At 44.2% G+C, this 16334-nt stretch overlaps 1 protein-coding gene across 3 annotated transcripts in view; it reads left to right on the plus strand.

Moving 5' to 3' along the window:
* The window catches only part of CCDC88B (coiled-coil domain containing 88B), a 1445666-nt gene that overhangs the window by 114695 nt on the left and 1314637 nt on the right, over positions 1 to 16334 (plus strand). For all 3 annotated transcript variants that reach the window (XM_069645149.1, XM_069645150.1, XM_069645151.1), the window contains exon 2: positions 12890 to 13032. In XM_069645149.1, coding sequence (XP_069501250.1) covers positions 12890 to 13032 — 143 coding nt within the window. The remainder of the gene's footprint in view (positions 1 to 12889; positions 13033 to 16334) is intronic.

A 16334-nucleotide genomic window follows, 5' to 3' on the forward strand; every position in this document is an offset into this window, starting at 1 on the left:
CTTTAGAATCAGACCCTGGGTGCCTTTAGAACCAGACCCTGGGGGTGGACCAGTGCAGGAGGATCACCTGAGCAGGGGGTCCTTGGGGACAGTTGGATGAATGCCCTCGGGAGAGATGTGGTATTCCCCCCTTTCTGGCAAACCCATACCCGACACTCCCTCCACCTTTATAGGTTGTTATGAATCCTGTCCCGTTGCCCCCCAAACCCCAATTCCAACAGGTACTAACAGTAAAAGGAGGCGTAGGAGAAAAAATATATCCCTATAAGACATCCCCACAGTCACTATGGGACATTATCATCTAAACCCCATTCACCTACACCCACACATATGCCCCCTTCACCCTGACAAATGCCTTAGAAAAGTTTCCCTCCATCATTAGGGAAAACTACAATTCCCATACTTCTTCCCAATTGCCTTTCAAAACCACTGGGACGAAGAAGAAGAGCACAGAGCTATGAAGATTGCCCATAGGAACAAATGTACCATAGATTCCTATGGGCAGTCTCCACCTTGTCTCATTAGGAGGACATGCAGAGTCAGGCCTCCCTTTTCAACCACCCATACCTGACTCCAATTAATTCTCCCTATCAGTATAAAAGGCAGAGCACTGAGACACACTTTGAGCGAGGCAAAGCACACTAAAGAACAGCAGTTTCGAGTCGGCAGCTGAACGAGGGGAGAAAGACGGGAAATCAAGAAGGGTTCGCAAGAAGGGAAATATCTTTGACCTTTTCGGCAAGAAACCGTTACTTTCCAGAAACCTTCGAGGCAGAAAGCACAAGGCCAGGAAAGCAGACTGAAGAATACTGCATTGGGTGTCAGAGATACCGAAGGCACCTTCCGCGTGACCGACCAAGGTGGGGAGGAGGAGCAGCTGCCCGGGTATCGCCCTTGGCTCCAAAAACAAAGATGCAGCAGAGAGATCAACACAGCCGGTTAGTTGGGGCGACCGATGCAAGACCGGTCTGTGTTGAAGTCAAGGTTGCAAGCAGCAACATTGTATAACGAACGCTGGAACGAACATTGTTAAACATGTGTGATGAAAGACGCAAGTAAAGCTAAACTGCTGATGAATGTATGAACTTGAGAAGGAAATATATGATGCCGTTAACAGAGTGTTAAGGCACCGTGAGTGTGCTCAATGAAAGGTCTCTGTAAGGTATCCCGCCAAGAGAAACGAAAGCCAAAAGATTGATAAGAACATCGTGTGAAGTGAATGGAAGTGGTCCAGCAACGGTTTAAGCAAAACCCATTAAACATTCGAAAGTCTTCTATTTTGATATCAAGAGGATCCGAGTCTGAACGAAGGAGATCCATGGTCCAAGCCTGAACGAGGGAGACCAAGTGTAAACATTTTGGTAAAAAGTGATCCAAGCCAGATGGAGGGAGACCCATGATAAACACTGGAAGCGAGAACTTGTGCATGTGAAGATCTGATAGGAATGGAACTTTGAGGTGTGTTTGTTATGACAGGCCCTCTGCAGTAAGAGACTGTTATTGGAAAAGAGACTTTGGCAGAAGGCCCTAATATCTATGCTTTGAACTGTATCCTCGTGCCAGAGATCCCAGAGTGTGTGTGAAGCAGGAACGTGCCTTCTTGCCCTGTGCTGAAAACTTAGGGCAGGGAATCCAACTGCTCAACCATCCTGACATATTATTTCTTGAACACTTTTCTTTGTTGCATACCTTATTGCCCCACGCCCTTTTGTATTTACAAGTAAGGATTGGCAATAGGTTTATTAGTATATGCCCTTTAATTTAACAAAGACTCAACTAGGGCTGCGTTATTATTAGTTGATGGTCTTAGCTTGGTCCCATTCTTATATTTAGGTTAGATAGGCGTTCAACCAACCCATTGAAGTTCAATAAACACCCTTTAACTGTGATCACTCGTGTCTGTCTTCACGGTTTGATACCATGCCTTCCTTACAGTACTAACAATTTATTTCTTAGTAAATCCTTTAAAACTCATGATTCTGCAATAGTCAATGGGGTCCCAGTTAAAGTTTTAATTGATTCCGGAAGTAAACAGGCGGCTATAAGATCTAAATTGATACCTCTTAATGGTTGGAGGAAAGGCCCCACAATCAAGGTGACTTGTGTATATGGGGATGAAGCGATCTATCATCTAACGCCAGTTACTTTTGGAATTTGCTATAATTCCCAAACTTCCTAAAGGGACTATTATTGGCACAGCCTTCCCTAACTTTGAGAAGCTGCAAAGGAATGCTAGTAAAACCTCTTTTTCCTATTCCACACTAAATTCTGGGGAAAAAGAAGGATTTCCATCAGCAGACCCTGCTTGGGTCTGGGAAACCCAAAAAACCTCCTTTTGATATAGGTCAGGCTACTGGGTCAAGTAAAAAAAAAGAACCTGGAGCGGGAGACCAGGTCTTTAGGGGAACGGTGTGTGATGAATGCTGCATAGTCACCACTAAACCCCAGCCTAAAGTATCCTCCTATGTGGCCAGGGGAAGGCAGCCGCTACCTGATCCTAACCCTAGAGGTGGAATCAGGAGGGAGGATCACATGGAAGGGGACAGCTGTCGGGATGGAGACTCTTTTGGGAGACATGCAATATTCATCTTCTTCTGAGGATGAGAGGCTTATAATTCCTAAATACATTATGGCATGCTGTCAATATACAAGTCAGTCGCATGTAACTACCCAAAGAACATGTTATGAGAAATCATCTAAACAGAATAAGGTTTGTACTTTGGGAGTTCAGGAATTAGATATGACATCTCTTAATTACCATAATTCTGCCTTAGGTAGAAATGCTCAATCCAATGTTATCTTACAAACCCTTTCCACAATCTCTCCTTACTCTGACAATTGTCAATTCACAAAGTAGTCAAAACTAACTGTAAGATAGAACAAACTAATGCTGCTGCTGTACAATCCACTATGGACTTCAGAACCCGTAATGCCTATGCTACTGGGACAAGGAAGAAGGGCTCAGAGTCAGTGAGGACTAAAGTGCTGTTAATCAGAATGTGCAGTCTAGTTGTTACAGGCCAGGGCACTTGAGCGGGACATTTAAACTCTGGAATGAGTTACACCTGAGAAAAGGAGACGTGAAAGGAATAGATGAAACAGAGGCCGCCCCAAGATGCTGGGGCTGCCGTAGAAGGAAGAACGCCAGCTGATGCTGACTAAAGGAGTGAAGGTGAGTAGCAGTGTAGAGTACATGCAGCGGGAAGTGACGTGTGGCGAAGAAGCACAGCTCCGGGACAGAGGTGGTGCCAACTCAGCATATGGCGTTTCCGTGTGTGGCAAGCTGCGTAAGATTGATAGAGGTGTCAGTTCTCCAAGGAAGAGCTGCACAGTCCACTGAAGGCAAGCAGGAGACAGCACGGACAGGAGGCCTGTTGCAGCAGTATACCGCGAAGAGGAGACGCTGCAGAAGACTGGGGAGTTGTCTGGATGCTAATGCTGACACTGGGGCACACCGAAAAGGAAGATTGTTAATAAACTTCAATTGTGAATACCAAACAAGTAAAGAAACATTAAAGAGGTAACAAGGGCTTAACTCCTCTCACATGGGATACCATTTCGGGGAAACCTATAGCGTACATTGCCAACAGCCAAGAGGCTGTGAAGGAACCATACAGAGGTGACAAGGGCACAGCTCTCCCTATATGGGACACCAACAGGGGGAAATGTGTAACCCACATTGCCAACAGCCAAAAGGCTACCAAGAAGTAGATAAGAAGCAATCTGAAAACAAGTCTCCTATTTTGAGTTTCCAGTTTGGGGAAAACTAGAATCCACATTGCCAAGAGTCAAGAGACTGTAAGAAGAGGCAGCCATTGGTCATTCCTCCTCACAGGAAATACTGGTATGGGGAATCTTGGAACAAATATTGCCACTAAGAGTGGTTGTAGTTGTAGGAGTTTTCTTCCTGGCAGGCGAGTATACCAGGCAAGAAGAACACAATTGGAAGAAATGTGTTTGTGGTAAAAAGGTTTGGTGGAAAGATCTTATTTACTCTATTAGCCTTTTTGAAAAACTGTTGCATTATCAAAAGTAGTTGCTGTGCTAGCCTGACGAAAGTGTTTTATTTGAAGAGATTTTCAAATGTAGTTGCTGTGATATGCTGATAATTGATTTTGGTTTATGAACTTTTGATTTGGGAGAGAGACATTTGCCTCAGTAAGAAGGATACTGTGGCAACCAACAGTTGTTTTGAAATGTGTGGACCAACATTGGTGAAAGAGACATTTACTTTACAAATTGGAAAGATGTAGTAGATGGAAAATACATTTAATGCTACATTGAACAGAACTTTATTGAATCAGAACTTTGCTCAAGGTATTCTTGAAATAACCATGGTCACAAGTAGTACTTATCAAAACCTTTAAGTTTGAACTGGTATATTGCTTTGTTGAACTGAAGACCGCCAAATATTCCTTCAATAATTTTGTTGTGTGTTTTAGTGTGATGTTCAGAGACCTTTTGGACACTAGCTCACTTTTCTTTAGCTTTAGTTTGTTTGCTAGGTGGGGGAATCCTTGTTAGTGTAGGGAAAGATTGTTTATCTCACCCCTTTTTATTTAATAAAAATGGCAAATCTTGCCAAAACTATACCTTTTTGTCCGTTTCGCATTTCTGACCCCTCACACAGCAGGAAGAGAGTTTACAATACCAGCAACCAACCTGATTGGCAGAAAAGAGCGTGCAGTATAGGCATTAGTATCAGCAACATGGTAGAATGACAGACAAAGTTCATGCAGTTTGCAGAGCTGCCAGCTCGGGCACCCCTTGGTTGTCTAGATGTAAGGTTTGATTTGTTAAAAGGCAGTAGCTCATGAGTAACACACCGGACAGTCTGTGGTCGGTGAGTATGCATGCTCATTCAGACCCAAAGCCATCAGAGTTAGAATGGGAAAGAGCAGGAGGCTTAGAGTCTTGGACACAGCTTGAGCAGTCCCCACACAGAAAATACAAAAGATGACATCTGGGCATTTTAATATATTGCTCCATGAAGTGGTCTCTGGTGGCAATACTATAGTTCCAATGAGCATTCACCAATCACGTAAGTCCCCACACACAGCTTAACACACAGCTATCCACTTGTCCAACAGAGAACCCTGTCCTTCAGGAGAAAAAAGGCTTGACGGAAGGTGTGAGTTAGCTGTTTGGAGAGCAGAGAGGTGTTTGGAGAACGGTGGTGAGGCAAGGTTGAAAGACAGATCGAGTGCAAGACTCAGGCAGAGGAGCAAGACAGGAGAGTGGAGAAGGGAGAAGAAGGAGAAGAGGCAGAAAGAGGAGGGAAGGTGGTCGGAAGATAAGCGGAGGTGTTCGAAAGATGAGCGGAACTGGGAGGAAAAAGGAGCGTGGTGGAGAGAAGAGCAGTGAAGGGTAAATGTCTTGTGCAGGTGGGAGAAAGAGGAGTGGAGGCAGAGAGATTAAGGAAGGTTAAAGAAAAGGAGCAGAGGGTGACAACGAAGAACGTATGTGGAGTTAAAGCCAGGGGAACAAGTGAAACTATTTGAGGAGTGAGATAAAAGAACAAATGAAGGAAAGAGATGTGGAGCTGAGGGAAAACAGCACAGAGGTAGAACAGTTAAGAGCAAAGGCAGAGGAGGAATTTGTGGAGGCAAAGGAGGGAGAAAGCAGAACAGAGGAGGGGGAAAGAAGTGCAAGCAAGAGGCATAGAGTGGGAGAAGAGGATGTGGCAAAGTGCACCAGAGGATATAAGAGGGGAAATAAAGTGTGAAACAGGGAAGAGGCGTTTTAGGGGGAGAACAGTACAATAAAGGAGGACATGAAGAGATGGAAAGGTATAGCGATATGAAAGCTATTTATGGGGAAGTGAGAGGTGACAATAAGCATGGAGAGTTAGAGAGGTACGGTTAAGATATGAGCTACAAAGTGAAACAGTGAGGAGGCCTGAGAAGAGGAAGGCAGAGCAAATAACAGGGAAAGGTGACAGAAGCGTAGACAATATGATATGATAGGTTATTTATTTCTTTATTTGTGTTGGTTATACATAACCTTTACAAAAACATTTCAGTATACAAAAGCAAAACTAAATACATATAGACAATTCAACTTGCAATATATAAAACATTTAAAACACAATTAGTATGTAACAAAATACACAGAATTAAGAATACAAAGAAAATTGTATTTACAAATACATTCATTGTCTGTGGCTTTAACTACTGCAACAGCTCACTGGGGCAACCACTTAATATGCACTGAAAATATTTCAGTTCATTTACACAGTTCGTATCGTGGTACTAACAAACAGAACTTTCTTAAAAATCTAACTACCGCAAGCTGCAATGAGAAATCACTCCCATATAGCATTTCGATCCATAGTCTTTCAAGATCCACATTATCCCTGTTCACAAATTTTAAGAAGTGGTGTATACGATCACTTCACAATACATCACAGTAAATTAAGAGGTGCTGCAAGGTTTCAGACAGCACCGTGATAACACAGAACCTACACAATGACGGTGTTCCACTCCCCCTTTCCCGTAGGTCTGTGATTTCCCTGGTCAACAACACATTGCATTTAAAACGCATAAATTCATTGCGCCATCTTTTGTCCGGAATCTTAATCAAGTATGGCTCCATGCTACCCCCAATTTTGTAACCCGATACCAAATGCTTATATAATATGGTTCCTGCAACCTTAGCACAGGTGATATTCCAGTCTAGTTGCTCCGTATATTTTTTTGCTTTATTTGGATTGAATATAAGCAACTCACACGTTGCACCAAATGAATTTAGGTACGCTAGGGATTCCCTTGTTAATTCATTTAGGTATTCTGAGGTACATGTACCAGTTTGTATCCCATTTCCCAACAGATCGTAAATAGTGTCTTTAGAACACACAATTAATTTCCTAAATAGGCATACTCGGCGCCACATAACCATACTTCTGATGGTACACAGACCCAGCTCGTAACGCAATACTTCCAGTGGCACACAGTTAGGTAGGCATCTAAACACGGATCTTAATATCTCTGCCTCATATTTGTCCAATTCATCGATTACCCACCTAGGAAATAGTTCCAAACCATAACAGAATTGCGGAATCAATTTGCATTTGTAATAACGCAAGGTCGGTAGAAATGAGAATTTCCCATATTTAACATCAATTTTTTTTAGGTGAATAATTTGTACCTGCACCTTTGTGTCCAAAAATTGCTTATAGTTCTGTTTCCTTTTATTTCCAAAGATTGGGTAACCCAAATACTGCAGATGTATTTTCATGCACAATTTTTCATGATTCAGGAACCATACTGGATTACCCATTGTAGCACTGCAATGAAAATGTAAAATTCAGTTTTCTTTGCATTTAACAGAAGCAAATTTGCAATTGTGTAATCTCTAAATGCAGTTAGCAGACGTTGCAGTCCTCGCGGGGTATGATCAAATAACATAAAATCATCTGCGTAAGCAGACTAGGATATCTTTATTCCCTCGACTGTAGGTGGCACAAAAGCGACTGTCTCTAGAACCTTACCAGCATCTGATACATATAGATTAAATATTGGGGGGGGCAAAAACGCACCCCTGGCGTAAACCATTTGTAGCATTGATTACCTCTGATAGTATTCCCGTGTTACTTAGGCGTACCTGTAGTTTGGAACCTTCATGTAAATGATACAAAATTGACAGTAGGGAAGATGGCAATCCCATTCAATGTAGTTTCCCCCAAAGGATACTCCTATCCACCTTGTCAAAAGCCATAGTTAAGTCTATGGATGCTACGTAGACTGGCGCACTACCTTGTTTACATGTTTTCTACTGCAGGATATTTATTAGTAGCCCCCCTGCATCAGTGCCCACCTTTTTGCGGAAACCAAATTGGAATCGGGATAAGATTTTGTTTACCTTTGCCCACTCTTGAATGTGTTTCAGTACCAGTCCTGAAAATATCTTGGAATCCGCATCCAGGAGTGCAATAGGTCTGTAATTTGCAGGGGATGACCTATCACCTTTTTTTGTAGATTGGCACTATATAGGCAATATGCCATGTGTTTGGTGTTACTCGGACCTTGACTATGTCCTTGTATAGAATGAATAGAATTTTTGGCCAAACATTTACGTTACCCTTAAAGATAATGTTTGCTAATCCATTAGGCGCGGCCGCCCTCGAAGAGGATGCCTTACTTATCAGCAATTTAATGTCATTTTTTAAGAATGAAAAATCCCATGGGTGTTGTGTAACCGAATTTGGTAAAGGATTTTTGATCTTAGAGTGGGCATAAACCAAACCAAAGTGACCCATCCCCTCCATAGGTTATTGATAATGCGCTTAATACCCAGAGGTTTCTAAGCGCGGACCCGGGGATCAAACCTGAGTTGCTCCATGTTGTCTTGCTTCCAAGGCGAGCACGTTGCCTCTGAGCTGGAGTTTTCTCCTCTCCTCTCAAACACTGTCTTGTGCACCCTCTGTTAAAATAAACGTCAGCCGACCCGTCTTTTCCAGCAAACTATCGCCTGATCTCCATCACCCCTTTCCTGGGAAAACTCTTGGAGAAGCTGGCTTTCACTCAACTAACCCTCCACACTGAACCTATTGGTTATCTCCATAACCACCAGTCTGGCTTTAGAGCATCCAGAGGCACAGAAACTGCTCTTCTGAACACCCGTGAACACCTGCTCTGAAATCTTGACTCTAACTCTCCTTCTCTCCTCATTCTTCTCAGCCTCTCTTCTGCTTTCGATACGGTGAAGCATAACATCCTGATCTCTTGTCTCTGTGATACCCTGGGCATCACAGATCTGGCCCTGGCCTTGCTCGCCTCCTTTCTCTCTGACCGGCCTTCCCAGGTGGAACTTGGGTCCTTTCTCTCTTCTATCACTCTCTCTGCTTGTGGTGTCTCCCAGTGATATAACCCTTACCCCTGGTTGTTCAATATCTACATGGCCCTCTTGGCCCACAGGATCTCTACCTTTGCCACCAACTTTCAGTGTTATGCGGTTGACACACAGCTCTCTTTCAAGCTACCCTCTGCCTCCTCCTCCTCGCTCATCCCTGACTGTCTATCCACAATTCAGTGTTGGTGTGCTGCTAACGATCTCTGCCTGAATATCAGTAAGACAGAGATTGTCCTCATTGGGACCCCTGCTCCTGCTTTCCCACTTTCACATTGGCCGGCCCCCCTTGCCCTGCGTCCTCAGCCACCAATGAGGCAAAAAGTCTAGGCGTCATCCTCGACTTCACGCTCTCCTTCTCTTCTCACATCTCCAAAAAGTCCCACTACCAACTTCACCTCCTCAGAGGTATTCTACCTTTCCTTACTTTCCCCCAGAGGCTCACCACCTCGAGAGCCCTGATTCTCTCTAAGCTGGACTATTGCAACAGCCTCCAACAGAACTGCAAGACTTATCCTTGGCCTCAAGCCCAGGGGCCGCATCTCTCCGGTGCTGAAATCCCTCCACCGGCTCCCTGTGGCTGCAAGGATTACATTCAAGACCCTCTACATAATCCACCAGGCTTTCTGGGGCCTGGGCCTGCAATATCTACAACACTCTCTTCCTAAATACTCTCCCTCTAGAATCCTCTGCTTGTCCTCCTCCAACTCTCTGCAGGTGAGCCACTTTCACATACAGAGATTTGGGGGTAGATCTTATCTTCTGGAACAGCCTGCCTGCCTCCCCCTATCTTGAGCTGGCACGCCTCAAGCTCCGGAAACTCCTCAAGACCTTCTTCTTCTCTATCTCCTTCTCTCTCCCTCTCCCCTGCTAACCTCTGTTCTTTTTCTCTCCACCTTTCCTTCCCCCCTCTCCTCCCTAACTCTGCTCAGTTTTTTCTGACTGGTTGCATGGTTCACCTCCAGAGCCTTACAGGTCTGAGGCTCCCTCGTCAGTCTTTTACACTTGGCTCCGGGCCACTGCACTATGTTCAGCATTACTGCACTTTCAGCTTATGCTCCTGAGCGAGGGCAACCTCTCTGCACTTAACCCAGGGCCCTGTTGGACTGGACGCGCTTGTCTCCCCCACCCCCGATTCCTCGCACCTCCGTCTGTAGGTATGCATAACTTAAATGTACTAGGACTAGTAAGTTTGTCTGTACCCTCGATCCCCTCACTCCCCGGCATCCTCCCCCCAGCTTGGACACAACTGTACCAATTCATGCACTTGCACTAGGAGAAATGCCATCAGGCCTAGTATGCTAGTTTTTCAGTCTGATCATTCGGAAACTTCGAGGCCTAAGAATGATTACTGTACTCCCCTTTTCCTTTCCCACTTGAAGCGCTTTGAAGCTCCACCTGTGTATACGCGCTGTATAAATAAACAATCACAATTACTGCACATGAGAAGGTTCTGCAAGAAATCCAAGCCAAAGAAGAGTTCCTTGTGAAAGTAACACATGGTGGCAACAGGAAAGACAGACACAAGTGATCACAGTTCAACAGTTCAAGGTTGTTTATTAAACTGTATAGCTAGGTTGGAAAAACGCCTATTCTAAATCAAAATCTAACATGGGAGCAAGCTACGACCATTAAATAATAATAAGGCAGTCCTAGTGGCTTCTTGTCAAATAAAAGGGCCTATACTAAGAAAAACCCATTGCCAATCCTTAGGCTAAATACAAACAAAGAGGGTGGTATAGGATTCACAGGAAAGAAAGAAGTTTTTACAAATAATAAGTCAGGATGCGTCAGTTGGGGTCTCGCTTCCCCATGTTTTAAGCACGGATAAGGTGGTACTCCGAATCACAGCACACGCTCAAGCTTTCCCAGCACGAGCCAACAGTTCCGCTCTCAGCTATCAGAGCCTTCAGTGGTTAAGTCTCTTTTCTACAAAAAAGTCTCTTGTCTCCAAGGACCTGATGTGTTTCAAAATAATAAACAAAAGTTACTTTCTGTTGTATGTTGGGTGATGCCTTTTCACCGCTGGATCTCCCTCTTCCGGGCTCGGATCCACAAAAGGTTCTTGACAATATTAACTTTCTGCCTTCCGAGTGCCTGATGAGTTCAAACTCATAAACAAAAGTTATTTTCTGTTTTGCACTTGGGATGATGCTTCTTCACCCATGGGTCCCCCTCTTCCAGGCTCAGACCCGTCTCGAATGATTAGCCTCCCTGCGTCGGGTGCACTATGGCTTTCAACACAATCTCATCTGTGACAATCACAAATCTTTATGTCTTTTTAATCAGTTTACTATCGGCATCCCTCTGTCGGGTTCACTCTTGCCAACTTTGTCAATCACACCATTCCTTGAACAGTTCTTACGATGCGGGATTCACTTCCCCTAGCTTCACAATCATCTGCTTGTCAAAGACTTTCGACTGTACAGAGGATTTTACTAGACCCCTGTATGTCCACTTTGACCCCTTTCTAGCGCCTTTCACAAGGCCTTTTGGTAACGGTAGTTTCAACTCCATTGGTTACGGTGCGCTATATAAATACCTTTAACATTAACATTAACGATAGAGTAATCGCCCAGAGTTTCCCGAGTGAACACCCACGTGGTGCCTGACTTCTCCTTAGCTGGTTTTCCCCTCTCACATTAATAGCTCTTTATACTTTCTTCAATTAGACGTTTGCTACTTTTGTTCAACACAGTTCGGTTTCTTATCGGCACTCCCCTCGACTCACCGGCTGTAATGAACTTCTTGGTTTTTCTTGTCTCTTGAGTCAAGGCCGATACTACAGTGGCAAGCGTCTCTCCCCGGCTTGGTTATCAGCGGAGGAGGGCCATGTGTACCATTGACATCTGCTGCAACACACACTATCTATTAAAATTCCTTCTGCTGAGGTTTCACAGGCCTTGGTCGAAAGGGGCAAGGTCGCTTCTCTCCTTGTGATCCTCTTGATTCGCACCGTCTTTCTCCTCCTCTTGAACTGTCGTGCTGATAGGCTTCCTGTGCTTGCGCTAAGGTGACTAGAAAACACAATTAACAACGAAATTTACACACAATCAGAAATTTCTAAAAATAAAGCTAACATTCTAGAAATAGTTCTTTAACACTCGTTTCAACTCAATCAATGTTATTTGGTACCATGAGTAATACCAATGACATTGATGAACAGCACTGTCTATGTCTTGACAATGACCAACACCATTCCCCATGACTTGCACAATTGGCTGTGAGGATAACCCTTGGCTATGACCAACAACATGAACATTACCGAAACAAATTAACATGACCATAACGAGTGACCATCAACAACACTAGTTATCAGACTGATAATGTTTAACATGATCACCATAATTCACTATAACCTACACCATTAGCCACAGGAAAAAACGGACTAAGGCAAATGCAACTGGAGATGGCGAAATACCAGTGATCATGATGAACCCCACTGAATATGACTGACTCCATTGACTGTGGCTAATGCCACTGGCATGGGCAACAGTATTGAACATGGCCTACAACATTTTCCTGCAACTATTGCTGCTGACTAGGTGACACCACTGACTACGGTTATCTCCACTGACCAAAATCATGATCAAAACCCTTGATAACAGCCAATGCCATTGATGTTGGACAACAGCATTGGCCATGGCCAGTGGCATTGATTACATCTAGCACTGCTGACCATGAAGAACACCATTGATCATGAACATCATAAATTATTGCGAACAACACCCTTGACTATAGCCAACAAGGCTTCTAGTCATTGATGTCCACCATGAACAACACAATTGATTATGACAGTCATCACTGATGTAGACCAACACTATGCACTGAGGTGAATAGCAATACCTATGACCAATACCCGTTTCCATGACTATGGCCTTGATCATGGTCATGTATTTTTACTAACAGCACTGCCAGTGGTCAAAGCCCCTGACCATGACCAACTTTATTGAGCATGAGCAGCATTATTGATCACACCAAACTTCATCTGCTATGTCCAATTCAACTGACCAACCATCACTGTGGCTTCTCTGTCCTGCAGGTGAGAACATTTGAGGACCGAGTGGAGGACAGAGGAGACCCTCAGACACCCTCCATAGAGGCCCAGAATGCATCCACAGAAATGTGTTGTGAGTTCCTGAGACTGGCAGAAGGGACATTCCTCAACAAGGTGATGGGAATGATGTGAGTATGCGTAGGGCCTTATGCTCGCCAACTATTTCTGGGCCCAGCTTCACCACCCAACTGCTTCCTGCCAAACCATTTCTCTTCCAAGGCTGCAGTGCAGGGCTGAGGTGTTTGTCAGGTCTGTGGGCTCCAGTACTTGGCTAGCAGGAGCCTGTACCAGGCCCAATCTTTCATCCATTCTTTCAAGCGTTTTGGGGGATTGTTTATTCATTTGTTTTGCTAAATCTTGGGGTTGCAAAGAATGTATTCTATTATGTTACCTAATACACGGTTATACCACTAACCAGGTCTAAGATAGAATCCTTAAAGATACATTCATTCCACAACGTGTGCGTTTTGTAATCCTTTGTGAGTCCTTGTGTTTTGTGTAATTGAGGGGAGGTTGGAGGGGGCGAACACTCATTTTTTCTTATGTTGGAGGAAAGCCTTTTTTTATTCTGAAAGCATAATAAACCAGATGGTGTTGTCTATTTATTCTATCTAGATATGTATAAATTTCAACACCGGTAGACCCTAGGTCACCCCAAATTATTGCTCCATTTGTGTAATTGTAATGTATTACTGCCCCACTGTATCTTGTGCCCCGTTACCTGTATTCCTAGTAGCCCATTGTTGTAAAGTGCTGCACTGCTTGTTAAAGATTGGTCAGCGGTCAGTATCCAAAATAAATGCCAATACATATCTCTTCTGCACAGACCACACAAGAGAGGCCTACTGCTTTGCCCTTGCGAGGAAAACACCTCATTAGTGAGGAGGCTGGGGTCCAGCCTTGGTACTATAATACCTATAATTTCAGTTCCCTGGATGTATTGGATGGGCTTTTGCCATCTTGGTGTAGTAATAGAGGCAACTTCTCTTTGGGAAAGACGGCACTAACAGCAGGCCCTATTTAAGTAGAAACTTGTCATTTCAGAGTTTACAAACAATACTAACCTGGCTTGTCGCTTTTAACAGACTAAAACCTTCCTATGAAAGTACTAATACAAAAAACACTTCCAATCATGCCTCTTTCCCCACCTCTCATCATCTCTCCCCATTACGTTCCCCCAATGCTAACCTGGATTATCTCCTTTAACATATTAAAATAGCCCTATGAATGTACTTAAGCAATAATCCGCCAGGTGTGGGGCATTACTGTCTTATAAAGGTCTGTGGCCCAAGGGGGCTTTAACATAGGACTCTGTGCCATTACCAGGTGGTAATGCTCTTCACCGGGGAATTGTAGCTATTAGCACCTGGGCATGCAGTCTGGTGCACCAATAGCTTTTTTTTGTGAAACAACATGGCTGCAGTTTTTCACAAATTAAAAGAAACTATAGAAGAAAATAGCTACCATGGAAAAAGAGGAGAAGGTCTTCTAGTCCCTCCTCACTTTTCATGACAGTCAGATATGTGGCAGGGTGGGGTGACTGGAGTGGGAAAGAGGTGCAGCAAGGAGGCTGCAAGAGGCGGTGGAGCAGGAATAAGGTAAGAGGGGTGAGTACGGCAGAGCGGTGAGGGAAAATGGAAGTGTGGTATGGGCCAGCATGAGGCGAGGGTGTCCTGCACATCAGGGGGATGGGAGAGCAGGCAATACTGTACAATAACGCCCATTTTCTGAACTCCCGGATTTGCTGGGATGCTACCATATGTCTAGCTGCTTCCACTTCCCCGGCCCTGCAGTTCCGAAGCCTCATCATCCCTCTCTCTTCAGTTACCCTAACAATATAACTTTTTCCACAAATCTTTTTCTTCTGCAGTAACGCTCTTGATCATGCATAATTGCTCCCTGTGCTTGTCTGACCATTGTGATGAATCCGATATGGAGTCATCACTGTTTTCCCGGCGGGGACCTTCTCCCATGTGGCCAGGGGACGGCAGCTACTACCTGATCCTGACCCAGGGGGTGGCTATATGAGGGAGGATCACGTGGCGGGAGACATGGCTTCATCGGATGAGACATGGTATCCCCCATTTTCCCTTGAGGATAACCCTCCCATACCTAATACCCTCATGGCCTATTGTCATACATCTCCTCATCCTCCTCTGAAGGATAGTAAAAACCTTTTCCCAAGACTCATAGCTTAACCTTACAACTCTGATCTCCCTTGTGAAACTTATGAAAATGCCTTCTCCAGTTCTACCTACCAATCATCCAGGACTGACTTGCCCTTGAAAATCATTAAGAATGTTTATCCAAGTTTATCGTGCACATTCTCAAGAATGGGCTTCCTTTCCCAGAATTACCAAAATACTGGGATGAGGAGGAGGAACCGAGCAATGCAGAGGGAAAGAGGCCACAAGCCCAAGGAGCTCTCTAGTTGTTACACATACAAAACTGTGACCAGGAAATTTAAAGAGCAAAAGCAGAGAGTCGAAGTGCAGATCGAGAGACTGAAAGGCTGAGACCTGTTTGGTTGAGCCAGCGGGCTCGAGACCCAAGAAGAAAGAAACTACCACGTGAAGAGGACACGCTGCAGCTGGAGTGGCAGGAGTCGACGACAGACTCCTTGGCGTTCACAGGTATTTGAAAGCAGCGTCTAAATCACCAGAGCCTGGAATGAAGCAGACAAGCCCAACGAAAGCTGCAAGAGATGGGAAAGCCAACAGGGTTCCATATCATTTAATCACGTGATGTTTTTTCGCTGGGTCTTTTACCGCAATTTTCTTTACGAAAAAACCCATCGAATTTTGAAAACATTATTTTTGGGGTGGGGGTTCCCTTCCCCAACCACCCCAATTTCTTTAATTTGTATTTATCCCCAAACACCCAGACCCCATATATATAATGTACTCACCCCCCTAAAAAATTGTATGGGTTTTTAAAAAAAAGAATTTACGGTAAAAACCCCAGCGAAAAAACATCCCGCGATGAAAGGACGTCGTACCAGCCAAGAGGAAGCGGTCACGAGAAAGAACCAACTGAAAGACCGTCACCGGCGGACCGCGGGAGAAACCAGGAACACCAACAAGAACCGGTGATTCCACCCAGAGACAGCGGGGACACCAGGGTGTATTGGCAGCCATGCCAAATGCAAGCAATTATAAATAAAGAAACCAAGAGAGAAAGAGCGAGAGAGCTTATTGTTTTTTTTTCTTTTTTTTAAATTTCAGTTCTTTGGTCTGGTCAGCTACTTCAACCTTCTACATAAGCAATGCTATTAGAAAGTAGGAAAAGGGCAAATTAAAAAATTAAAAATAAATTTAAAAAAGGAACCAAGATAGAAAGAGCGAGAGAGCTTATTGTTAAAACGGGAAAGAACGGAAAGTGAAAACCTTACAAGTATACCATGTGAATGCAACTATATGGGAAACCCAGA

Source organism: Ambystoma mexicanum, chromosome 2p (genome assembly GCF_040938575.1).
Source record: "Ambystoma mexicanum isolate Mex_15411 chromosome 2p, UKY_AmexF1_1, whole genome shotgun sequence".
Lineage (NCBI taxonomy): Eukaryota > Metazoa > Chordata > Amphibia > Caudata > Ambystomatidae > Ambystoma > Ambystoma mexicanum.